This window comes from Platalea leucorodia (assembly GCF_965183815.1).
Source record: "Platalea leucorodia genome assembly, chromosome: 4".
In the NCBI taxonomy this organism is placed as follows: Eukaryota; Metazoa; Chordata; class Aves; order Pelecaniformes; family Threskiornithidae; genus Platalea; species Platalea leucorodia.
The window spans coordinates 110,783,637-110,810,410 of NC_138826.1; the positions used below are offsets into that span (position 1 = coordinate 110,783,637).

At 44.2% G+C, this 26,774-nt stretch overlaps 1 protein-coding gene across 1 annotated transcript in view; it reads left to right on the forward strand.

Annotated features, from left to right (window-relative positions):
• Positions 1-26,774, forward strand: part of CELSR1 (cadherin EGF LAG seven-pass G-type receptor 1) — a gene marked incomplete at both ends in the record, with an annotated part of 173,206 nt that overhangs the window by 55,299 nt on the left and 91,133 nt on the right. The window contains one exon of the mRNA XM_082308675.1: positions 15,965-16,603. Coding sequence (XP_082164801.1) covers positions 15,965-16,603 — 639 coding nt within the window. The remainder of the gene's footprint in view (positions 1-15,964; positions 16,604-26,774) is intronic.

Sequence of the window (26,774 nt, forward strand, 5' to 3'; positions counted from 1 at the left end):
GAGGGAGGATTTCCTACAGTTCTGTTTTCTTCTTTACAAGCTCTGCAGGTCTCTGCATCTGCTCCAGCTGAAGCATCTGCTCCAGAAAAGGGCTGACAGGACCTGAGCCCACGCCGGCAGTACTGAACAAAAATAATATGTAGTTACCCTTGAATGATTAATTTTCATATCTGCATTCATGGTTTTCCCCTGCTTGTGCTTCTCTGCCCCACTTCTTTACTGACTGTTGACAATTTGCATTTGAAGTAGTTGGCTTCAGTATTCATAGATGTTTTGTGACAGTTTGGGATGCCAAACTGGGCCCTGTTCACCTCCCCAAGTGTGCATCTGCCTCCTTGCCCTGCTTTGCAAATCTGGCAGCTGAGTAGAGAGGGATTAGCCTCTAGACAGGGCTTTCAGAAACAGACTTTAATTAAAGGTGCAGGATGGAGCTCAGTGATCACCTCTGATTACTGGTGCAAATGCTTTAAGAACAGAAATTAGAGCAATGGCGTATTAAGAGGTGGGTTCTCAGGTCTTAATATCGCAAGCAGTTCAGTCTTTTTAAAGTTATTTGGTCAGATTCTGCCTTCTGGTACCTGTGTGCAAATCTGGAGTAACCCCAGTACACCGAAGATGTTGCAGAGCAGTTATTTTGCTTGAGGCAATTCAGCATCCCTGTCCCTTCACCACTTGCTCCTTCAAGTAGAGACCGTTTTGAGTTCAGTGCTGCTGAGCACGTTACTCTACTCAGAAAGGAGAGAGGGAAGCACCATATTAATTTTACAGTGATAAGTGGTAATAGAGAACTATTCGGTGTTTCATGCTCGTATGACCTCATTGGTGTCACGTTATTTCTTACTACTCAGTTTCTGCTGGTAACTTGGGATTACATTTGGCATTTTCTAGGATGGTATAATTATTCAAATCCCACCACTTACACAGTGATGCACAGTGTGCACTGACTGAGATCAGTACTTTTAAAGTAATTACAGAAACATCATTGCTTGATTGGCAAGTTAAAACATTTCTGAAAGAGAGGTACAAGATGCACTCAGAGACCTAAGGAGCCTCCCTGTATTTCCATGGTTTCCAAAGCATCCTCCACTTCCCAGACAATTCAGTCAGTGAAATGCAGCAGATGTTAAATGATACTATATATTAATAAATTGCAATATCCTATCTATTGGCCTTGGGCAGTGTCTGGGTATGAGTCATGGACCTGTACAAAAAAAACCAAACCCAAACTCTGGTTAAGAGTGTGGATGTAAGGAAAAAAGTGTATTACATAGGTAATATTAAAATGTTTCCTCTTTTTGGGTGCTGACTTAACTTTAATCACCTGTTACAGCATTTTCTGAAGCCTTGGGTTACTGCTATAGAAACAACATGCAGGAGATGTCTTGAGCCAACCGAGAAAGCGAGTCGAGAGAGGTCATTTTACAGAGCTTGAGCTGTTTTAGAGAGTAAGTAAAGGCTCCTGCCCAGCGCAGGAGCCTGGTGTCATAGCACAGTTTCCTGTTCGCGAGAGCCTCGTTCAAGACACATGTGAAGGGATTTAGCCATTAAACACGGAGCTGGCAGCAGTCCTGGAGCGAGAACGTGGAGTTGGGTTTCCCTAAGAGGAGACTATGAAACGTCTTCTTTGCGAAACAGGTCTCTGAAAAAGAGGCAAAAACGAATTGGTGGTTTTTTGGGGGCTAGAATGTTTTATTTTGAGCTTGAAAGTTCTTTGAAATTTTACTGCCTTTTTTTTTTACTTTTAATTATACATCCATCCTTAATTAGAAAGGGTTTTTTTTTGTGAAACTGAAGTAGAAGATACATTTGGCAACTGGGGAAGCCCTTTACAATTTTACTGTCATGAAATTGAAGTAAGTTAGAGGTCATCAAGGCTCAAGTCGGGCTAAACACCCTCCACCCCCACAGGCTTCATACCCATGAACAGTTCTTCCCCCCCCCCCCCCAAATGCAGTGTCAAAGTTTGCTTCTGCGTCGCTGCTCACAAGGGTGAGCTACACCCATCCTTCTCCACCTCCTTGTAGTTACAAATGCAGGTTTGCTTTGGCTTGGAAGGAAGAAAGAAAATAAAGAGAGGAGTAAAAGCCAGCTTCTCTCGGGTAATTCCCTGCTCTTGTGGGGGTATTGGAGGAAGAGCTGCTTCCACCTCTTGTTAGCAGTCATGGGAGTCGGCTGTAACGGGGACAGCCTGAGCTGGAGGTCAAGAGCAGGGACTCCATACAGTCATCCTTACCAGTACAGGATTTTGAGTTATATATGGGTATCAAAAAATATATATATGGGATGGTAGAAATTGTCTGAGTCATTCGCAATGGAAGTCTCACTGGAATGGATATGTTTCTGTTAATTTGTATTGGTTTCACTGAATCAATATTGTGAGATTTCTGGTAGAAATGTTTTTTCTCCACTAGATGCTTTCTGCAGACGTTGCAGCCAGCTGTCACGATACCTTTGTGTGCATCTTGCTCTGTGTTTATTTGACACGAGGGATGACGTCTGCGTGACGAATTGTGGAGCTGGGTTGGGTGACACCCAGCTATCACTGCTGGCCCCCGCACTGCCCCCAGCCCTCCTGCCTGTGCTGCCTCTGACCTGGAGCGTGCCGGAGCCTTCTCCCTTCCCGGCATGTGTTTATGGGAATTTTTCTGTCCTTTCCACTAAGGTTGCCCCATGCTGTGCCGCTGCTGCCTGCGCTGCTCAGGCACCCCAGCAGCCCTATAAACCTCTCCTGATCCGGGTTGCAGCTGCTTTGCCTTCCTCCCCGCCACCAGCTGTCACGTCCAGAGAGAAATACTTCTTTCCATGCAAATCCTGAATCTCTGCTTCCCTTTCCCAAGAGTCCACCTGTGAGACATTCAAGAAAATTAATGCTTCCAGCAGCCAGCGCTGTGAGGTCCTGCAGCTGTGGACCACCATGGGTAGGATTTGGCCACCTCCGACATCAGCGGGTTTCTTGCAGGCTGGGAGGCAGGGAGGGGTTTCTGCTGTGCCCTGCAGAAAGAAGGAGCGGGTCTCCACACAGGCCCATGGGACGTTTGCAGGGGTTGTGGACCCAGTGCAGTGACTGTGGGTGCTATAACTAGGTGCCCTGTCAGCCTTTGGAAAGCTCCTTCATGAAGATGCTCAGCACTGGCCAAGTACAGTAATATCAGCCTAAATCTAAAGAGGACTAAAGAGGTTTCTGAAAATGGAGGAAATTTTAGAAAATACCTAAAATACATTTTCCTTCCGAGAACTGTATCACTGGATTGATGCCATGACATAAGCCTGATTTTGTCGGTGGAGAGAGAGAGGAGTGGCTGCACCCAAGGGCATGCTCTGCAGAACTGATGTCCTGTCTGTACAGATGGCCCAGGAGCTCAGGTGGTGAAAAAGTGTGCTGTGGACACTGGAACAGCAAATCCTTTCTACTAATTAAACTTCACCAATTATCTGAGCTCTTGGGAAATGACTCCACAGTATGAAGCATCCTGCAGGAATTCAGATAAGCTCTTTGCAGAGAAAATCCTGATTTACAGGCAGCCGCTTTTCACAGTGTGTAGTACAAAACTTTAAAAAGGAGAATTTTTTAAATATAAAATTAGTATTTATACTCCCTCAGGGATAATATTTATCCCATATTGCATGCATACAGTTGGCTGACACAGGGGTTTGGTATGTTCTATGGAAAGGTGATAGGACCTCTACTAATGTTTGGTGAAATCTCGCCCCTCTGACTCAGTGATTTCTCGAGAAGCCGCGCTTCTTGGAGTCATACCAAAGTACAGTCTGGGAGCTCGGGCTAAAGGCTTCATGTCCCAACAGTTGCGTAATGCTCAGGCTCTGCTGATACCAGTGGGACTATACGGGTAAGGATTCCTAGAATGAGGATTTTCATGTTTTCCCTGAATGATTTACATTTTAAGGCTCAATATTAACAGTGACAGTTTTTGAGGATATTTTGCATAGGCTCAGTATTTTGTATTTTTCCATCAAATACAACTAAAACAATGCCTTCAAAGATATTAATAGCAATTCACTGCTACTGTAATGAAGGGAAGATATATATTCATTAGACTTTGTAGAAAATACGAACAGCCTTGAGAAAACTCAGTGTAAAATGATGCTTTTTTCCATGGGTAGTTTATTCAATGGGAGTCAAAAAGTGCTTGATCCGTGGCACCGTTAAGGTCACTGTATGTCCAGCTTTCGCTGGATATATCCTCTTTTCCACTTGGAAATTTTGCCTGGGTTGAAAAAGAGGACTTTGCTACTGGATGTCAGGATGTCCGGCAGTTTGCTAGGAGCAATAGTCTCAATGGGATGTCTGGAAATGGTGGATAAATTGTCACCGCACTAGTAAAACTTTGTGCTGATGCAGGTGGCATGAGGAATCATCCTGCCCTGCCGAGGCAATGGCTCGGTGGCGGGTGTGCGCCTGCTGGGTGTTGGCACTCGCCCGTCATGAGTGCTGGTCTGGATCACCTGCAGCCTTGGCGGAGTAGGAAGGAAAGAACCATCGCCCAGAAGAGAAAGACACGGTCACCCTGCCCTTGGTCAGAAACACGAGACTGCTGGGCAGAGTCTAACCCTCCTGGCGCTGCCCTGCTAATGCTGTGGTAAGGTCAAGGATGTATTGAGAGCACCGGTGTTTGTTGTCCAGTGCAGTAAATTCATTTAAAAATAATCTTTTGCTTATGGAAATTGTTGGGTAGCCTTATATTAGTTCTAGAATGCAAAATACCTGTTCCACTCAAGATTTGTGTCTTACAAAGTGTCTGGCAGAAAATTTTATCTGATTCTTAAAGAAGTGAATCATGTAGTTCTGAATCCATTTCTACAGCTCAGCTGAATAGAAATCATTAGATAGGCATTTGAGATTACAGTATCGTTTCTGAAGATCAGTGTAGTTTCTGCATTTCACCAGTGGCTCCGAGTCACTGATGTTACCCACTTTAATCTGTCATAACTTGACCTGCCCTTTCTCTGCATCGGCTTCCCAAGATGACGTATGGCGATAGGAGTCAAGCTCTTGCATTCTCCTGATTTTGTCTGTGGGGCTGCTTTTCTCTTTGGGAAAGTTTTGGAGAGAAAAATACCCACTGCGGGTTCAGGGCTATAGAAACAGGAAACAAGTGCTTTGTCCTTTTTGATTCATGTCCAGCATACTAGTTTTAACGGCAGGGATCCAAGAATAATCTTCTCAGTTGACCGTGTGGCCAAAAATACGATGATCTCATTGCCAGTGGCAAGTGACACGTAGATGGTTAGCTAAGCAAAGTTCTTTTTTGTTTTTACATTGCGTTTTCAAAAGATTGTGTGGGTTGCCTATCAACAGAGAATCTGGACAAAGTACACAGAATTTTTTCTATAAATATTGCCAGTGCCCGGTGAGTCTTTCCCAAAACTACAAGAGTTTGGTAAGGGTGTTTTTGCCTGTTTATTTTATCTTTCTGTTCTTATTTCTTTATTTTAATCACATGATGCAAGCAAATATTTTTTTATTTCCGTTTCTTATTTGCTTAAGTTCTATTTCCTTAAGTTTCTTATTTGCTTCTTACTCTGCTTAACTCAGCAGACCTCAGTTAACAGAAAAGATCAGCAAAACTGGTCAGTTGAAAATCTGGTAAGAAAAAAGAAAACCTGCTCCCTTTGAAACCAAAAATGAGGAAAAATGTGATATTTTTTGAAGCAAGTATTTTCATTCTAGGGATTTCTAATCAAGTCAAGTTAATTGAAAGTCTAAATTCTTCAGACTGTGGGAGATGGCTGTATTTTGTGTCGGATCCCAGCAAATGGACCTTGATGCTCCCCATCGCTTCTCTTGATTTTGATCTGCTTCTTATTAAAAATTGTTAAACATTGAACTCGAGAAAGAGAGAAGAGAGAGAGCGATAAAAGCTCTGAAACCTTTCCTTTAGGACATGCGTGTTACAGGTAGGACATCCGTGCCCCAGTCATTGCTCCCATCAACAAATTTGATGTGAACTGAAGCAGCATGAGAGCGTTACCCTGCTTGTGTGGGTCCCTTGTGTTCGAGCATGTTGAAATCTCCTGGGGCAGAAGGAGCAGCTGAACCAACCTTTCCTGTGCCCGCTGCATGTGGAAGCTGACACGTAGCCATGACTGCTTGCCCTTCCCTGGATGGATAGCCCTCTGCTTTTTCCTTGTATTAATTTGCAAATTGTCTTATGATGACTGAGGCTACAGAAAACTGAAAAAAAAAAATAGACATAAGAACCCTCTTAGTTTCCCAGGCTGTGCTTCGGCAGAGCACAAGCACCATCAGCAACCTGTTGAGCTACCACAGCTGCATTTTTCTGGTGGTTTTTCTGTTTCAGGCAGCTGGGCAAGTTTCTGCATTGCCCGGTATATCAATAACTCTTTCAGCTGATACGTAGCTGTTTTGAAAGCTTGGCTGTAAACAGAAATGACATCAGAAAAACATGACCATCATCTTTTCTCGTTGTTCCCTCCTTTGTTTTCCAGTTGAGATAGCAAACCTGAACTCGGTCCAGCGGGAAGTGTCCCCATGATTTCACTGTGGGTCGCAGTAAGGAGCAGAGTGTATCTCCAGGCAAAAGGAAGATGGGAATGTGGAGACATTTAGAAAAACAAACATGACTGATTTCGTTTTGCTGACACTGTTCTGAAAGGATCCTTTCGAGGTTACTAATACGCAGTATGGGTGCAAACACTGAGGCAGAGAAGCTGTTTCCTTATTGCTGCTCTCAGTTTTGAAACTCCCAGGCCCCCACCCCAACTCTTCCCACCCTCTTTGCCATCCCCAAAATAGTTTTCATCTGCTCCTGCTTTGAAACTGCAGAGAGATATTTGAGCGGAGCCCTGGCTGGCCTGGGGAAGTTCTTGCTTTCATCAGACTGAGTGAGTACAAATGTTTGCAAGGGGATGCGTAGCTACGAGGAGAATGCAGGCTTTTGTGGGGACCCATCGGCTGCTCCCCCGGCAGCGCAGCCGGGCATGCTGAGCGGGGGCTCTCTCTTTTGAAGTGGAGTCAGTGACGTAAAAGCGTGTCTCGAGGTAAACACGCTGCTGTTACCTTACTCTGTGCAAAATACATCATTTACTTGAAGACTGTCCCTGAATGGAGATCATGGAGCATCCCATGACTGCAGTTTAGTTTGTCTGGTGTTTTCATGGATCTTTAAGAAACTTGTTTCAAGTCCTCTATACAACTGGTTACAGCTGGGAAGGTAGAGGTGGCCAAGAATAGCCCTTTGGCTGTGGGGTGAGTGGGTGACTGGGCTCCCTGTGCCTGGGCTTCGCGCACCTCGATGCTCGCGGCGTCTCGCCCTGCCCGGCAGTGCCCGTCCAAGCCACTGCGGCCACCGCTGCCGTGCACTGCCAGATGTGGCTGCAGGCAATGTGAGCCTGCTGGGAAACCAAGGCTTGTCTTTTAGCTATGGACATGTAGCTATGCATTTAATTAGAATGAAAATGTAAATGATATTAAAACCGTCTCCCTTTAAAGTTCAGAGAGGCTTAAAAATTATCGCAGTAATTAGGCAATAGTTTTGATTATATATGAAACGAGATCAAGCTTTGTGGGAGGTGGCAGAGCCCCCAGCAAGTCAGTCTGTGAATCTATCTGGTGTAGCGATCTGGAGCGGAGTTTTTCATCTGAACAGGTCCGATGAGTGCCGCAAGACGCGCAGTCTCCATGGACATTAGCATGAAATGGAAACCTGCCTTTTCAGCTGGAGTTTAAAAGCTGCGTCGCAGCTCACGTGCTGGCTGTGGAGCAGCAGCAGGTTGGGCTCCTGGGCTGTGCATCCCCTCCAAGGGCCTGTGCGGCCGGGAGCTGGGCAGGGGAGCGCTGCCGGTGATGGCAGGCAGGGAACTGGCCCGAGCCACGATGCGGGGGCAGGCTCAGCCCCCCTGCCGAGCGTGGCTGGGCAGAGGAGTCTTGCCGGTCCTTGCCAACAGGGAAAACCAGCTGAGGTACACAGAGAGGTGCAGAGCCTGGGAAGGAAAATCAGTTTGCATTTTAGCAAGCAGGGAAATCTCATCAGTAAAATGGTCTGGAAGGAGCTGGTTATCACGCTATCTTCCCACATACCGTACTTCCCTCTAAGTATCCTTCATCCTTGTGCTTTCTGCTCAGGACAGGGACTTGTTTCCACCTGCCTGCCTTGCCGCTGCTGCATCCCTGCCAGCTTCCCCTGCCTGCATCTCATTCCCCACAGCAGTCATACCCCGTGTGCTCCAGGTGCCTGAAGAGCAAGAGGTGATGCTGCAGGAGGGTGCTGGGGGAAGTAAGGAGTCTTTTCAGCTTCGCTGCAGTCAGAATTCAAGAGTGCTTATTCCTGCCAGCAGATCCAACTTGCCTTACTTCCCACCCTCCGGAAATACTCCCCCAGACTAGTGTTATCAACCCAATTAGCATTTCAGAATTCTCAGCTTGCAGGTACTGGTTTCAGAAAAGCTAATGGCAGTCTTGTACAATGTTGAGCAATCCAGTTGGCATCAGTTTGTTCTTAATCCCCTGTACAAGCTGCAAACCAAAATATGTTTTTTTCTTTTCAGTATTGTGTACAAAGTAAATAATCCTGAAGAGCACAGGCTACATTAAAGTTAATGATGCCAAAATTAGTCTGTTTTTTTCTCTTATACACATTGGGGATTCACAGTTGCTTTATGCACAGTTTCTCCTCCCACAGCTTGTCTTTTTTCTTAGCTGTCCAGTTTAGCGGGTACTGCTCTGGCTGCTGCCAAGGGGACCGCGGAGTGAGAGCTGCTGTGAGTCGCAAGCCCCAAGTCCCGCTGCCCACCTTCCCTGGGTGTCCCAGATACCTGTCTCTGCCAGGATGAAGAGATGACTCATCTTGCAAAAAGAAGTACCTGAAAGTTTGACTTGAAGTGTTTTTAAGAGTGTCTGCAGCCTGTGAGCATTAGAGGTGGCTTTGCCTGGAAGTGTCTGGACAGACTTGTCGGGATCCTTTGCTTGCGCTGACCCTGACATCGTTTCACAAGTGCAGGTGTGGCTAGTGCTGTCATGGGGCAGTGCAGTGGCAGGGCACTGGCTGGCATAGCCGCAACCCAGGTACGTACCCTGTGTCCTGGGTGGGCCGGGGCAGACCCCTCGGGTGCTCTGAGCTGCCGCGGTGGCAGCAGGAAGGTGCTGGAGGCAGTGTGGTTAACGCTGGTGTAGGGAGAGCTGGTCACTGGTGCAGTCATGCGTAGGCACTCGCTCTGTGCCAGCATGGACCATTGCCTGTCCTCTGGCAATCTTCCAGGCTTGGACTAGTTAATCCCAGATACCTTCTTTTCACCCCAAAGACATGTTTTCCCCAGGACACTCCCCTCCCATGTAGCTCAGTCAGGACCGAGCCCCCATTGCTGGTGTGCTTGCATATCCTGCATGGCCTTCTGTTTTACCTTGCCCCATGATGTAAAATCCCCCCAGAACACCATGTAACACATCTTTCTCTTCCCCCTTCCTCTGGCCCTTGTGAATCCTCTTTCTTTCAAAGTACACCAGGCAACATTGGCCAGTGTTTTCAAAACTGAGCATCTGCAGAGGGGGGCTGCAGCTGCTCATCCTTCCTGGAAATTTAGAGATGTCGAGGTACAGATTCAGACAGATTTCCTAAGATTTCCTGATCTTAGGAAAACCCTTACAACCTTTATAACTTGTGCTGTGCAGTCCATGTTGCATGCTTCTACTGTCTGCATGCTTGCCCTGCTCATCCCTTGTCTTTTGCTTTCTGCTCTTGCCATCTTGATTTTCAACCCTGAGCCTTTTCCTGGGCAGACTGTTGCTCTCATTTGGGGCTGCCGGGTCGGGAATGAAGCTCTGCACGAGCGCACTGGCAAGGACTCGGGGAATTAGTCTCTAGGCCCAATTTTGTCCAGCAGCAAAGCCTACCAAAGTCAATGAGAATCTTCCTGTTGACGTAATGGGGTTTGGAGCAGACCTGGGCTTTGCCGTTCTTCAGAGCAGTGATTCCAACGTGAACCTTTGGCACTGTGTGAATAACAGATAATTATTTTTATATATCCTTTCCAAAGTCCACAACTTGTGTTGGCAGTCAGTGCTCCTAAACGCGCGAAGCTGAGACGGGCAGTCTGAAAGGAAGCAACAAAAGCAATGACATAAGCTTCATGCGGCCAAGGGGAATCATTTCCGTGTCATTTCATCCGACTTGATATAAAGAAGGAATTTCTCATCAGAAGCTTTTCCGATCCCAACGAAAGAGAGGCTTTGACAGAATCCATTAGTGCCTGTCTAAGAAATGATAGAACATTATACAAAATATTTTTATGTTTTTCCAAAAGGAGGTGTATATCTCAAGGACATTACTTTTCTGTTATTGCACTATTTAGTATCACTTTTCTCTAGCAAAAGAGAAATTTGTGATTTCATCTGTTCCTACCAAAAACCAGGAACTACTTAGGGATGCACGGCAGACATTTGCTGCTCCCCATCGCTCTGGCCTTTCAGAGATCCAAGGCCAACACCAGCCCCCACATCCTTTGCCACGGTGCCCTGAAGGCACTCAAACTGGGGTCACGTACACAGTTTCTGTCCTTAAACACTTCTCCAGTGAGGCTGCTCACTGACTGGGAAGACCCTGGGGTAGGGTCTCTGCAAATTCACAATTATGCCTGTTTTCATTTTCCTTTCCAGTAATGTTTTCTGCTGTTTTGGCAAAGCATCTTACTTAGGTTCCCACCCGCCATTTTCTGTGCAGTTTACTTTCTTTCAGGATATTTTGTCTGTGCTATAAGCCCCTGAACTTTTGCGTAACGTAGAACATATTTTAAAGAGTTTTCTCATGGATGCTTGTAGACTTCTCATTTCTACTTATAGAAGTGAAGCTTTGTAATGCCTACAGCAGTGGTTTGAAAGGGATGATGTTAATATACTGATATTTTATGCATTTTAAATCTGTTGCCATAGTGGTGGAAGCACAATGTAAGGAAGGGACTGGGTCCTGCAAGACTTGAAGACTTTCTGAGGCAAACTGAAGCTTGGCTCATGCATTTCAATTATGGGCGTCTGCTGATTTTTTACTGCTGTTTGCTCAGTGGGAAGCGTGGTTTGGGTTCCAGCTCTGCTCAGGCAGCCAAGTATTGCCTGCAGTCTCCATTGCTACGAGCTGATGCTACTTACATGCTACTGCCACCCAGGCTAAAAGTATGACATCCTCATCATTAAATCAAGGCTTAGTACTGGACTAGGTGTGTATTAACTACCATATGTAAAGACACGGCTGGAAGCAATAGGGATGGAGGTTTGATCATTCAAAGGCATGTTACCAAGCGGTTTGCTACCCCTGGGCACGCCTGGTTCTTATGAGTTGGGAAGAGCAAGAAGTTATTTGAACCTATGGAGTGTCCTTATTCTACATTTTGCTAGGCAAGGAGTTTGTATGGCTATCATAAACTCTGACATCTGTTACTTCCAGATGCATTATAAAGCAGAATTAGAATAGATATGGGTTGGGCTATCTATGAAAGAAAGCTCTGATGCTGAAGTACTTATATAAAATATTCAGCTTTGATATGCAGTCCTAAGACCTTTGTATATAATAAATCAAAAAAGTGTTAATTATTGTATTTCTGCCAACTTAAAAAACAAACAAAAAGATCCTTTCTGGCCAGATACTGCCATTGCCAAATGTGCGTTTCAGTTAAACTTTGCTGTGTTTACATTTCTAGATAATAGAATTCTTTGGTTTATGGACTGCCAGAAGATAGAAAACTGAGATTAAAGTCTCGGATTTGATTGGGTTTGTCGTAAAGTAAGGGAAATCATGAAACAATGACTATTTAATCAATTCTTAGTGTATTTTAGAGAGGTTCAAGCTTTTGTCAGCCTTACTGTCTTCTTTTTTCTTTGTAATGTGTCAGGGTATGTGACTGCTATTAAATCTTTTCATTAGTTTGATGGAGGATGAAGATGGGTAGTTCTGTTTTTAAGGAGCCTATTCAGCAGTGACAATGACAATGACACAAAAGACAACAGTCTGCTTTGATTTCCACCTTCTGGAGATTTCTTTTGTAGAAAGCATACATAAAATAATATTGCCAGGATATAAATTCAGCATGCCAGGACTGCGTTTATAATGAACCTCTTCTCCTGTGCGGCCACCCGGCCGTCCACAATCCTCTTTGTCCATTCACTGACATGTGAGATGCTAGGAGTCTTTTATTTTAATCTTTCCACCTTGTTTTTGATAAACTGGGCTGCAACAGCTTTTGAAAGAACCTTTTATGATTTGTGTAGGATATTTATGTTGCCTTCATTAGCCCAGTATCTCAGCATTTCAGCATCTGCACCCACTACTCCACAATGTACATGTAAGAGCCATTATCCCCACTTTATGGAAGATAAACTTGAGGACAGAGTGAAAAAAGCCATTGGTACAAGGGTTGTAGGAGCCAACCCCGCAAAATGACGGATCAAATCCTATCTTCTTGCTTGGTCTGCCCTGCATTTCCCTTTCCTCAGGCTCTCCGGGTGGCCGGGGCTTGGGCTGCTAAGATCCAGGCTGTCTGCTCAAGCCACTCGTAGCAGGATATCTATGCGTCCCATCTGCCAGGGTGGCTCGTGTTTTTAGAGCTCCTTCAGGAAGACTCCTGCATCCAGCCGGTTTGCTGAAGCCAAGCAGATGATGGCTGTGAGAACCAGTGACAGCTAAGCCTTGCATATGTGTATGTATTCATCTGTGCGAAGGTCTGCTCCAAAGAGTCAAGTGTAGCCAGAGTTCCTCCTGTGTAGCATCACTTGAAGGGTGTTTCACACCCCTGACTGAAGCCATCTTGCATCTGCCAAAACATGATAGGGACTTTTTATAGCTGTATCATAAGACCTTTGAAAAATCAGGTTGTTAGAGCCTTTTAAGCAGAATAACAGATTGGTTGTGCATGTATATCAGATAGCTGCATATGGTAGGCGTGTCAGACAGTGAAAGGATGTAAAGTGTTACTGCTCCATAAAACAGTACTCCTAATATTATTTTTCTCACATTTCTGGCAGTAAACATTTGAAACTTCTGTGAGGTATTTTGCCTGTGAATCTCAAAACACATATATTACCATGTATTTAGGGCTTAATTCGATTCCCAATAAAGACGAGGACAAAATTTCTACCTTCTTTATTGCACTTGTTCCAGCCCTCAAAGCGAATCTTGTCTGTTGAAAGTAGAATAGATACTAATTTTGTCCCATAAAACCACAGACTGTTTCAACTTTCCACGAATTTCTGAATGAATAGACGATCGGATCCTGTGATGCTGCCCTCAGACTCGCTGGTGATATGAAAGAGGCGCTTGTCCAGCAGGCTGTATAGCCATGCCGCTCTTTTGTTGCCTGTAGTACACATGCTCAGCTCCTTTTTACTCTTTTTATTTTAATGCTCTGCAACAGGGCCGCAGAAAGCCGAACTGGCTTTTAAAACACAACTTCATTTTGCAGCTATACGTCTGTGCCCGGTTTTCTTTTGTGCTGCCTGTGGAACAAGGAGGCTGTGTGGTATCTGACACTGGGCTTTTTCCAGTGATTTATTAACTGTGTCAGAATAGCTGTTGTGAATGCTGGGAAGCTCTTGCATATTGTGACAGTTGATATTGATTATGACAGTTTGTAGACTCTAGTGCGTTGTCAGACAGTGGATTGTATTTTGTCTTCTTACTATACATACCATGGGCTATAGATCATAGTGTTTTCTTAAGAAAAGGACCCATTGTCCAGCATTCTCACTGGTATGAGAGAACTTCTGTAGCGTATTGTGCAACAAATAGCGAAATAGTTCAGGCACCCTATGGGACAGGCAGGCAAATGTCAATTGCTTTAGGAAAAAAAAAATGTGAATAGTTTGTTCTGCTTCTGGCCTTTCAGGGGAACGAGCCATGCAGTTGACAGAAGTGGGTAAACTCGTCTGAGGATGTCATTTATGAAAATACGGTGCATCCTGTATTGTCTGTTGGCCAGAAGTCCACAGACTGCACAGGAGGAGGAGGAGGTTGCAACGAGGATTTTGGCTACCTATCATTTTTAAAGGTTGCTTTGGGTCTTGGTAGAGGCTGAAACTACACGTTTCTAGAATGAGTCTGAGGAAGAGGAGATAAAGATTTCTGCAAATTTGGGAGAAAGTGAAAGCTGGCGCATGAGCTTCTGTGAGGGGCACATCAAACACATCACCCCAAATAATGACCTCTTCTGACTGGTTTTAGCTAGGCAGTAGTAAAGTAGCACACAGGAGAAAAGATTTTTCTATTTGCCTAACAGCTGCTTCAGTGTGGAAAAAAGTCAACAGCTGAGCTTTTACAGATAACCTGATCAGGGGAAGGAGTCAAAAGCCATTTGGTTAATTATGCAGCTGTAATTTACTATATTGCTGCTATATTATTGGAGGAAAAATCTTCCAACAATACATTTCCTTTTAAAACAAAACAGCACTTGAGGTGTTGTGGTGACAGTGAATAGGAAAGGAGCCGTTCTGATTTTTCTGTTCTTGAAAGACCTTTTATAAGAGACCATAATGGGTCATAAACTTTCACTTTGAGATAGTAAACCTTAGGAAAATGACCTTTAGCAATCTGCGCTACTAGAATTTTGATCTCACACCGGTTTAGATTGATTCAATTGCGGTTTCTGCTGGTATTTTACATTGATGTGATTCAAAATCCATTTCCACACGTACCTTACGGTTTAATTGAAATAAATGTAATAGCAGGTCATTTGTGAAATGATTATTTCTGAGATACTTTAGGCCAAGACTGTGGCATTGAGCTGGGACCTAGAGAACAGGATTCACTTCTTGACCCCCCTGTGGGCCTGATATTGGCCGCTCAAACCAGTTCATCTCTCTCATGAGAGGAACTCACCCCCATTTCTGGTTGTTTATTTACACTATGAGGTCTTTGAGAAGGAACATTTCCTATCAGAAGCCAGTCCTGATCTCTCCTGGGATTTCTAGATGCTGCTGTAATACTAACCATATTTTCTGTAATGCGATCTGTATTTTCTTAATGAGACCTTAATGTTAGCAAAGAGACAGAATTGAACTAAGTGGTTTGGTTTCAGTGATGATGAAACTTCCCATTCCATGCTCACATTGAATTTGGATTAATTATGGCGCTCACTGTGTCATAATTACATTTCGTAATGATAGAATGCTCTAGAGTTTGTACATTCACAGCACTACTGTAAGCCTCAGGGTGTACTGAGATTTTACAGTGGCATCTCTCAGTCCAGTGTCGGGTATTAGTGCTATATTTATGTATTTACAGGTTTTATTGCAGAACATCCACAGCAATATCAGAAATGCTTTAAAGGAAGGATAAAATGGAAGAGTTTTTAAATGTCTGCTTTTCGCTACAGATGTATTTTATGTGATTTTTATTCCAATTTTCGTAAAGTATTTTGAAGACGTTAGGTGTGAGGACTGAAGAAGTTCAGGTGTTCAAATGTGAGGACTTGTTTCCTTCGTTGACTTTTATGTAAAGCTCTGGTCACAATTCTCTGTCTGTGCATAGTTCTGGCTCCTTAAGCCTGAGACCATGCCTGGAGAAGTAAATTTGGTGTTGTGCTGTGAAAAGCAACAGCTTTCCAGCACCAGTTGTAGGCTAGCCGTGACTTGTATGAAGATCCATTCAGTCGCTGTCATGAGAGGCCCCTTCCCCTTGGCTTCCCCTTGGCCATCCTGGGGCTCTCAGCCTGTCCATTTGCTCACTAGCTCTTGACAGTTGTTTGCCTGCGATGTTCTCCAGGTGTTCTGGGCTCTTCAAGATGTCTCTGGTCCTTTGAGTTGCAATCCTTAAGGGATTTTGTTTTGTTTTCCTGAGTAAAGGCATTGGTAGTCACTGCAGAAGGTGGATACATTTCCCTCTCCCATCCCGGTGCCCTGAAATGCCTCGCAGGTCTGTTTTATTTCCAGGAGACTGAGGGAACCTCCTTGTCTGTAGGTTGAAGCCTGCTCTCTAATGTCGCTGTTATCTTTCTCTCCTCCCTTCAGATGGTGTCCACAGTGTCACAGCAATCTGCACCCTGCGCGTCACCATCATCACGGATGACATGCTCACCAACAGTATCACAGTGCGGCTGGAGAACATGTCCCAGGAGAGGTTCCTTTCCCCTCTCCTGTCCTTGTTCGTAGAGGGGGTGGCAACAGTGCTTTCTACCGCCAAGGACGGCATCTTCGTTTTCAACATCCAAAATGACACAGACGTCAGCTCTAATATTCTGAATGTGACCTTCTCGGCTTTGCTCCCTGGTGGCATTCGAAACAAGTTCTTCCCCTCCGAGGATCTGCAGGAGCAGATCTACCTCAACAGGACCCTGCTGACCATGATTTCCACGCAGAGAGTGCTGCCCTTCGATGACAACATCTGCTTGCGCGAGCCCTGTGAGAACTACATGAAGTGCGTCTCTGTCCTGAAGTTCGACAGCTCAGCCCCGTTCATCAGCTCCAACACCGTCCTGTTCCGCCCCATCCACCCCATCAACGGGCTGCGGTGCCGATGCCCCCCTGGCTTCACGGGCGACTACTGTGAGACGGAGATTGACCTCTGCTACTCCAACCCCTGCGGGAGCAATGGGCTGTGCCGGAGCCGAGAAGGGGGCTACACTTGTGAATGCTATGAGGACTACACTGGTATGTGTTTATCTTATCTTTGACCCATGATTTATATGTTAGACCAGGCCAGCTTATTTATAAGCCAGGCCAGCTCTGTGTCAAGCTGAAATTGCTGACATTCTTAGTCAAAGGGAGAAAAACTCTTGGTGCTGCCTTCTGGTCGGGAGAAGGCTTGTGAGTGTCACACATCACTTAGGGTAAGTCCCATGTCACTTAGGGCAAGTCCTGTGTCTTAGGGCACACATAGTGGTAGGAACCGTGCATTGCTCCAGGCCATGCCAGGGGGCCAGCAGCTGCTGAAGCAACTCACATTGTGTGAATTTCTTCTCAAAACGCTTTGTGCAAATATATTTCTTTTATCTGGAAGGAAGAAGGTGGGACACATCCCCTCGTTCATGGTTTTGCATGTTAACACCTTCCTGACCCCTTAGCAGTCCACTTGTACCGGGGTATAGTGGGGGTGCGCACCCTTGGTAGGAGGTCGTCAGCGCTTGGTTGTCAACAAGCGCAGAGCACAAGGATGGTTCGTGGTCCCAAGAAACTGCAGTAATACACATTTATGGGAAGTACTGAAAGTCAGCTCCAGTTTGTATACGTCCAGATGAACTCCCGAAGGACGTAGCTGCTTCCAGGCCTGTCTCGAGCAGCCTGCTGAGGAACGTACTTTGCCTCATCATGGACTTGACAGCTAATAAAGATCAAAGTGCTGCTTCTCAAATACTCCTGAGAAGTTATGGAAGAATATTAGCTGAATGTTTTCTGGTGCTTCAGTGAAGTCAGTGGGATTATTTATGTATTTGAAATCGCACACGCAGTTAAGCGTTCTGCACTGACGTGCTGCCAGCTGTAATTCATGCTGACGGCTCAGCAATGTCTTCTGTGACCCCCACAAACAAGGGGTGAAGCAGAGGGGGCTGTTCCCAAAGCTGCGCCTCACTGCTGAAGTTATAAAAGATTGAAAACATAAATTATTTAAGTCTCCATGTAAAAAAAGACCTAGATGATGTGTATGCCTACTGGGCTGGATCCAGCCCTCCAGGTGGAAGGGTTTTTCTTCACTTTCTGTGGCTTTTGGCTCAGGGCTGTAATTAAAGATGTGACAGTGGAAGGCGCTGGGAGTCAGTGAGCAGGGACATGGCAGCAGCAAGTGAGCTGGGCTTTCCCCAGCAAGGGGGACAGGAGGTGCTCCCCGAGATCAGAGCGGGGCTTAGGGCAGCAGGACCTTCCTAAGGACAGGCAGACAAACTTTATACCTGACCGGTGAAACCCTGAATAGAGCTGTGAGGTGGTTAGGATATTTGGTCTTTCTCGAGGAGTGGTTTTCCTACCAGGCTTCTCATGAATGACTTCCACAGTGAAATACATTATAAGGTCCATTATCCATGACATACAGCTAATGCGAAATATGTGCAGCGTTGGGCATCACAAAATAGATTTTATGACCAGTTGATTTCATTTAACATGTTTGTGTACTATGATACTGTAAAAAGGAATGGTTAGAAGTAGCAAGTTTCATTAAACAAAGATATGCATAATAAATAGAGTTAATTCATCCATGTCTTAGGTTTTGGAATGACATGCATTCCTACATCACACACAAGGGTCTCTTGTTAGAAATCTTCAGAAAAAAAAGCTAAATATACTTGAAAAATGAAAGAGAATCATATATTAATAATTTATTAATATATTTAATAATTAATGCTGTAGTCAGAACAGACCCAGTACATATTTAGAGGAGAGGTGCCATATTATTCATACACAAAGAAAGATTTGATCTGTAATTGTATTTTCAGTGCATAGTTGTTGAGTTAAAAATTAACTGTCCTGCTGCCAGGATATTAAAGTGATCAGAAGTTAAGGAGCGAGCACTGCTTATAGCCTTGCCATCTTTAGGTTTGAGAGTTAACTACACTTCAGTGAAACACTTTATTCTTTGGGAGGACAGTTTGTGTTGTGATCACAGTCAGATTGGTCAGGGGAAAACACACCCAACTGTGATCAAGAGGGCTCTGGAATCCCTTTATCCTGTAAACTGATACAAATGTTATTGAATATTTCTGTTTTACTGCTGAATGAATGCAGCAGAAATTTAGTATCTACTCTGTGGTTGGTTTATGTTACATTAGTGCCTTTAGGCTCCATGTTGCACGAGAATGCCTTTTCCATCAACCTGACATACTTACCCACATATGGTGGTCATTAGTTGGTTGATTTTCATCCCCTTTACAGAAGGAGGTGGAAAATGTTATCACCAAGTAATCTATTACCAGAATTATTTTACAAAGATGCATTATTGAATCTCGTCCCAGTCTCCCTTAAGAACTTTTACTTCACCTATGATTTTTTGTCCTTTCTTTAAATACATTCGTATCCATTTGCAAGTTCAGTTTATATCTATTAATATGTGTTTTTCGCTTGTGTATAAATATTTATTTTTTACAACGATCCAGATTTTATATCTATTTAATATTTAAACAGCATAGGTTGGTTTCAATAGCAGCAGTGTGTATTGGCTCATGGAATACAGCGATCATAAATCAGAATGAACAGAGAATTGCTAAGGCTGAAAGTTGGGAGATTCTGGTATTACCAAAATGTTACCGCAGTATTACTCAGTGTAGTAACATACCAGTATGAGGTACTTATGAATCTTTGAATTAATTGTAAAAGATGAAATATGAATGGTAATAGTCAATGAAATGCAGTCTGCTCTGGGAGCTCTCATGTTTCCATTTCCCAATTAAGAGCCTATGTAGAAAAATAATTGCAAGAAAATACTAAGATCTGTCATCCCTCTGGGGAGATATTCTGCAACTCGATGAGAAATCACTACACAATCATAACCCTGTACTGAGTCTATCCGACTGGTCACCTGTTAAAAATATAGCATTTATTTCCTGTAGAAGATAATTATGTCCTATCTTAAGCAGATGGAATTTCCTCCTGTTTTTCCACCCCACTTTGAAGCCCTCCATTTGTTTTGATGTAATTGTTAGTCATTTATACGTGATGAAAGTTTCTCTGTCTTCAGGAGTCTTCTGTTACGGGCACAAAGGTAAACTGAGCTTCAAGATATTTCTGAAACCTGAGTACTGGCTGGTTTGGGGTGATTTTGAATTAGCTTCACTTCCTGTGGTATAAGGACGGGAGTGAAGAAGGATGTATTTTTAATCATGTTTTTTTCGGAATAGCAACCACTTTAACATCTTTTCTTTGTACACAAATTAGTGTAGAGAAGTGAACAATGTACACACTAACAATTGTGCTATTAATGGCAGGGAGCTGTGTGCATGGCTAAAGGGTGAAAGAATGTAATTTAAGTTAAGGAAACAAATGTAATGCACTTGATCACTGTGGAAAGCCTATGTAATTTTTCCAGCTTTATTTCATGTATCTTGGAGCGCTGCAGAAGCACCTGAGATGAACCTATAGGTGAAGGCTTGGACAGAGGTGGAATTGTCTGTACTCCCCAGGGGCAAACCCCTGAAGAGCAAATGCATCATGTCATCCATACTGGTTTTGGAGGCATGGTTGCCACAGCAGTTCCTGAATGAGCTGTACTTCCAGCCCCATCCTGATGCCTCCTATGGGACATACCACTGCAGCCATAAGTCACCACCTTTTTGGGTGTGAATTCCCACAATTCCTGCCCTGCTGTGTGCGGGTACCTCGTGCCATCGCTGGGTCCTCCCACAGTTCTTGCCGCAGTTCGATGACCACGGTCCGTCTTTTCAGCATCCACCGCAACCGCTCTCCTCTACAGTTGTGCTCCTAAAAAGTAAAATGTAATTTTCACAGAACAAAAGTACTCCAAAGGGGAAGAAAACCCAACCCCTGAAATAAGGAAGAGGTTTAATGTTCCCACAGTTCTCCTTAGCACAGGGCATTCTCTCTGCCTCCTTTGCTACCTAACCCCTAGCAAGGAGCAATTTCTAGGGAAAAAAATCATCAGAGAATTTACCATATCCTCTGCATCTCTCCTTGGATTTCACTTCAGAGAGGGGAGAAATCTTAAGTGGTTGTAAATCTTCTAGTAATCAAATACAGCAATTAGAGATCTTTTACGTGTTATACATTTTTTTCTCCTAATTTATTTCTGTGATACCATATTGACATGAGGAATCATGACATCTAACTTGGCCACCATGAATTCTGACTTTGTTTCATGAGAAGGTAATTAGTGCTGTTTTCACAGAATCACGCCAGAAGTCCCTATTGATACCATTTAGTAAGTTCTCAGCGTTTGGCTCTTGCAAACATAGCAGTAAAAGTAAATGTGAAGATTTGCTTTTGTGTTATCTTTACTTATATCCATCCTTTAGATAGTAATTTCCCAGCTCGGTCTGATAGCAGATTCTCATTTTTCAGGCCAGAGAGATTTATTTGGGAGAATTTAAGCTTTCAAGTAGAGAAATCTGGCAGCCAGGGTAGCCGTAATGAGTGTTTTATCTTGGGTGAGAGGGTCTGAAATTCCACCCTCGGTTACACTTCTGCAACTCCACTGGAGCGGTGGGATCACAGGTGCATAACAGCCAAAATCTTGTGCAGCAAACCTTCATTTGATTCTTTCAGGTTCCTTACTGCATCTTTAACTCCTTGTTTAGCTTATGAAAGGCCATGGTTTTGCAATGGCAAGGCTGAACAAAGATTATCCTCACAGGGTTGTGGGGCTTTGCTGGCACTTTCAAACAGCTGTGAACAAGTTTGTCTTTGCCACAGAACACCAAAAAAGAAATTCTGTCGTTCCCAAACACTCCCATAAATCTAGGGATATTGTCTACGGTATGGGACAACTTTGTGGGTCATCTCTCAGATACCTCATTCAAATATTAAGGCGATGCAGTGAAGGCACTAAAATGTTTTGCGTCATTGCTGCCTTAACAGTGTCCCTTAGTCCAGGTCTTCAAAGTTACACTGCTGGATTCCAGGTGCATTTATATAATAAATATACAAATCAGTGGCAAGGTCTAATACTATTAAAAATAGTATATTAATTTTCAAGAGTTTAATTACAGCTATTAGGGCACTGGGTGATTTGGACCATTTTCACAATTTAAAGGCTGTATCTTTTCCCATTCACAAAAGTCTTTAACAGTTTTTTATGAAGTTTTTCTGCTGATTCTGGATGCAGGAAAAGTCAAGTGCTGACTATCAGCCTTTTAATAACTTTTTTTGCTTCTTGGTGCCTCAGAGGAGAATACCTGGTTGCCTTTCCTTGCAGTTTCTGTATGGCAATACTGTGAGAAAGCTTATGTAGGGTGGTTGCATCCCAGTGAAGGGCTGTATAATGTTGCAGGTCTAGAAATTTTTCTTCCTTTTCAGCAGTGCCATGCCCTGCTGTTGCTTTGACGTTTGTAGTGAAACTAAGTCTGTATAACTGCAACACAGTTTCCCTTGGATTGCTGTGGGCCTGTCACTCTCTGCAGCTGAGGTAAGTTTTTCACATCTGATGAATGATTGTTTCCTTATAAGATCCTTCCTTACGATTAGTACTCCTTCGTTTTGTTCTCTGCACAGATATCCCAGCACAGTCTTTTCCATCAATCTTCAACTTTCTCTGTCTCATCAGCATGAAACTTTTGTGAGGAAAGCCCTCTTCTGCCTTTATCGAATAAGCAGACATCTCCGTTGGTGTAGACGTGGCAAGCTGTGTCTCTGTGGTTGGCAGCAGTTGCGTACAGACGGGTGCCTCTGTTTCCTCCCAGCCTGTGGCCTCTTCCAAGCCCCCAGGGGCTTGCAGCGCTTGGACGGCTGTCGAGGACCCCGTAAGCAGTGCAGTGGATGGTCCAGAAGCAGAGCTTAACTCCTCCAAACATTTTTCAGAGCATGACCGGTGCAGAAGCTGAAAAAGCCTATCATTTTCTCTTTTTATGATCTTCACCACTCAGCTATGTACTGTGAGACATAGTGTCTCATAAATCTTACTCTCAGTGCTTTGAAGTTTCCCCATATGACCATTGCATTTTCCCATGCCAAAAAGCAATGAACCCCAGATGTCGTCTCATGAGCTGACTTGATATCTAAACATATAAGGAACCCATACAACCTATTCTTTGCAATTAGCCATGGATAATAAGTCTTCCGTTGGCTCTTGGGCAGTGCATGCTGCATTTGAAGAGCACAGAGTCAATTGTGGTATTTACTGTCCTTTCTCTCCTTTTAACTCAATGTCCATTTTGTGTCATGAATTCCTGAAAATAAGTATTAGTTTTGGATATTCAGATTAAGAGGTATCACCTGGCAAAAATCTTGCTTTTGAGTCTATATATATTGTCAGAGAACTATGACTTCAGATCATTACAAGCTGTACCTGTACAAAACTTTTCATCTAAGGATTGCTATGGACTCTGCAAACGTTACTAACAGCAAAGGAACTCTCTGAGACACCCCTTTGAGCAAGAGGGTGTTGTCCCCCTCACCAAAGGGTTGGAAAGCTACATCTCCGTCTCTTCTAGGTCACATAAAAGCAGTCAGTGACAAGTCCAGAGCAGCTGAGCAGCTCTTCTGCACCATTCCTGGGCTGCCCACGGCTGGAAACCTGGGGGAGATCCCCATGAAAGACATTTCTTTCCTGACACAGATTCTCAGCAGAAGCCTGTGTGCCCACTCACCTGCTGTGTTTAACTCAGAGATTTATCGTGCATGTTAAAATGGGTCCTTGCTTCTTTTTGTGGCAAGGCTCACTGTTAATGCGTGCAGGGATGGGGCCAGCATGCCACAGCCTTATGGCTGGACCCAAGTGATGCTAGGTTGGACCTGAGGCTATGGCCCAGACAGCACAACTGCACGACTGCTTGCTCCAGAAGATAACTGAAACAAGAAAAACAGAGTAGAGTTACATTTTTATATAACACAGTCAAAAGCTGATGTCTATTAAACTTGTAAATATTGTCGTCTTTCTGTTGATTATATTTCTGACCATGTCACCAAGTCACAGGAGTTGAATGTTGGAAATCTGGAGTTTATATCAGATACAAAGGACTCACTGAAGAGGTCTACCACTTCTGTAGGTGGATTTTTATCTGGAGGATAAGTCCTTCAGCTAATCTTCAACCTATGCTCACTTGTCAGGATGCAAAAAGCCGTTTCTAATTGGATTACTGTGGTGTATTTGTTAACAGTTTGGTTCTCAAACAGTGTAAATGGCCTGCAGCCTTCACATCAATCTGCTATGCGTTTTCCTAAACCCAGGCAGAGTTTTATCGCATTACCCTCATCCTGATGTGCATAAACTAGCTACTGTTTAAAGTTTGAAAGTTTTCCCAGTCATGTACGAAGCCTCCCTTGCCCCCCGCCCCGAGATGCTGCACGTGGGATGATCTTTGATTCAGCTGAACTGCTGCAAGTGCGGGGGGTTTGGATGCCTCTTCTGGAGCCTTGCGGCTTGTCCTCCTTGCCCGTGGAAATACTTGCACTGATCAAAGTGCTTTGGTGTCCTGTGGAAACCTAGCTACAGACTTAATGTTGTGTTTGTTCTTTTTAATTAGTTTTAGAACGGTTTGACAAGAACTTCCGTTCTTACTAGGCGCTCCCACAGTGCTTTGTAAAAGCAAGCAGCAGATCACACACCAGTATAATCACTTAGCCCTGGCTTCAGAAGCTACCTTACAAATTCATCTCCAATATACTTATGAATTCAGCTCTTCCAAACAGTTCAGGGTCTAGGAAATCCTCCTTACTGATTACAGCTTATCTTATTTTGCTTCTCCTTGAGATGGCTGTGTGGCTGGCCTGTTCTCTTCATTTACCCACTCCCCTTATTTGTCACCTACAGAGTTTATCACTGATGATTTTACACTTTCTCTCCCATTGTTGATAATCAACACATAGCTGAAATTTGGTGTCCAAAGAACTTGGGCAATAACCTTGAATGTTTCATGGAATCATAGAATGCTCTGGGATGGAAGGGACCTTTAAAGGTCATCCAGTCCATCCCCCCTGCAATTGGCAGGGACATCTTCACCTTCATCAGGTTGCTCAGAGCCCCATCCAGCCCGGCCTTGAATGTTTCCAAGGATGGGGCATCTACCACCTCTCTGGGCAACCTGTTCCAGTGTTTCACTATCCTCATTGTAAAAAGTGTCTTCCTTATATCTAGTCTGAATCTACCCTCTTTTAGTTTAAAACCATTACCCCTTGTCCTATTGCTACTGGCCCTGCTAAAAAGTCTGCCCCCATCTTTCTTATAAGCTCCCTTTGAGGACTGAAAGGCCTCAATAAAGTCTTCGGGGAGCCTTCTCTTCTCCCGGCGGAACAACCCCAGCTCTCTCAGCCTTTCCTCGTAGCAGAGGTGTTCCACCCCTCTGATCATTTTTGTGGCCCTCCTCTGGACCCGCTCCAACAGGTCCATGTCCTTCCCGTGCTGAGGACCCCAGAGCTGGACGCAGTACTGCAGGTGGGGTCTCACCAGAGCAGAGTGGAGGGGCAGAATCACCTCCCTCGACCTGCTGGCCCCGCTCCTTGTGATGCAGCCCAGGATGCAGTTGGCTTTCTGCACTGTGAGAGCACATAGCTGGCTCATGTCCAGCTTTTTGTCTCTCAGTACCCCCAGGTCCTTCTCGGCAGGGCTGCACGCAATCCCTTCATCCCCCAGCCTGTATTGATACCGGGGATTGCCCCAACCCAAGTGCAGGACCCTGCACTTGTCCTTGTTGAACCTCATGATGTTCACACAGGCCCACCTCTCCAGCCTGTCCAGGTCCCTCTGGATGGCATCCCATCCCCCAGGCATGTCAACTGCACCACTCAGCTTGGTGTCATCTGCAAACTTGCTGAGGGTGCACTCGATCCCGCTGTCTATGTCATTGAACCTGTTTGAGGACAGTTCCGTGCTTACAATTACATTTTTACACCTACTTGCTATTAATGCCATTGACGTCTGTGTGGATTACATTACAATATGGGGAGAAGGTAGGTTCTTAATTGCGGGCTGTACGGTATGAAGTCAAGGAGCTTGCAGGCATGAGAGGCCTGTGAGTGCACACTGTGGCATGACGGCGTTGCAGCTGTTGAACAAGTGCTGCCCCAGCTCTTCTACAATGTAGGTGTTTAATATTGAGCCCTAATGGTCAGGTATAATAGGATCATAGGGGTTGGAAGCAACCTTTGGAGATCATCTAGTCCAGCCCTCTGCCATGGCTAACATTGGCTTCAGTCTCTTTCTTTAAAGTCAAATCTCGTTAAATCCCTGACGTGAAAATAACACGTTTGACCCTGAAGCCGTGCCAAGCTAAGCTCGTGTTTGCTGTCAGGCCGCTGGCTTTACATGAGCAAGGCAGACTGCTAACCTGGCGCAGGTACCTGCCTACCTCTGGCACCTGACCTCTCCTTCCCACCTCTTGGCAAGAAAATGTCCTACCAGTATGAGCTTCTTGGTTAGTGGTGTTCAGTGGGAGAGACGTACGTATTGAGCACCTCGGGTTTCCTCTTGGCATTCTGCTCAACAACGGACCAGTCTAAATTTAGGATTCCCTTTGTTCTAGCATATGTGAAATCTCTTTTATTGTCTTTAACCTGTTGTACCTATATTTCTTTTTGAATTATCTTCCTCCATCAGTTTTCAGCAGTTTTTAGGCGGTTGACTTGTACTCCTGGTTTTATATTGATGGGATTTCTGTTACCACACCTAAGTGGGAGTTGCAATTCTCCCAGGCTTTTTGAAAACCTTTGTTAGAATGCATTTGCTTATCTTCATTGGTATAATTTAAAAAAAAAAAAAAAGGTGGAAGGTGGAGCATAATTACACAAAGTGGAGCTATTTGCTATTATAATTTTGTAGGTGCATGTAAAACTCCTCCTCACTGATGTAGCTAAATTCCCACACACTCTCATAATTGTGAACATATATATGCATTGCAGAACATTGACCTGAGAGAAACTACACGCACTGAGATTTGTTTTAATTAAAATATTTTAAATAGCAGCTTATTAAACAACGTCCAGCTTCTCTGTGACAAGTGTTTACAACTGTGTTTTTATTAATTTAGCCAAGTTGAGCCGTGTCTAATGTAAGAAATGGCTTTTTTTTCTCATAGTTTGGTTTTTTTTTTTTTACATCAGGTAGGTTAGCTGGATAAAACTTTAAACTGCATGTAAGCCACACAAATGCATTCTAATGCACCAAAACATGCACTTGGTAAGTGTCAAAGTAGCCCATAATATTATACTACCCTTTAAGTGGATTTTTTTG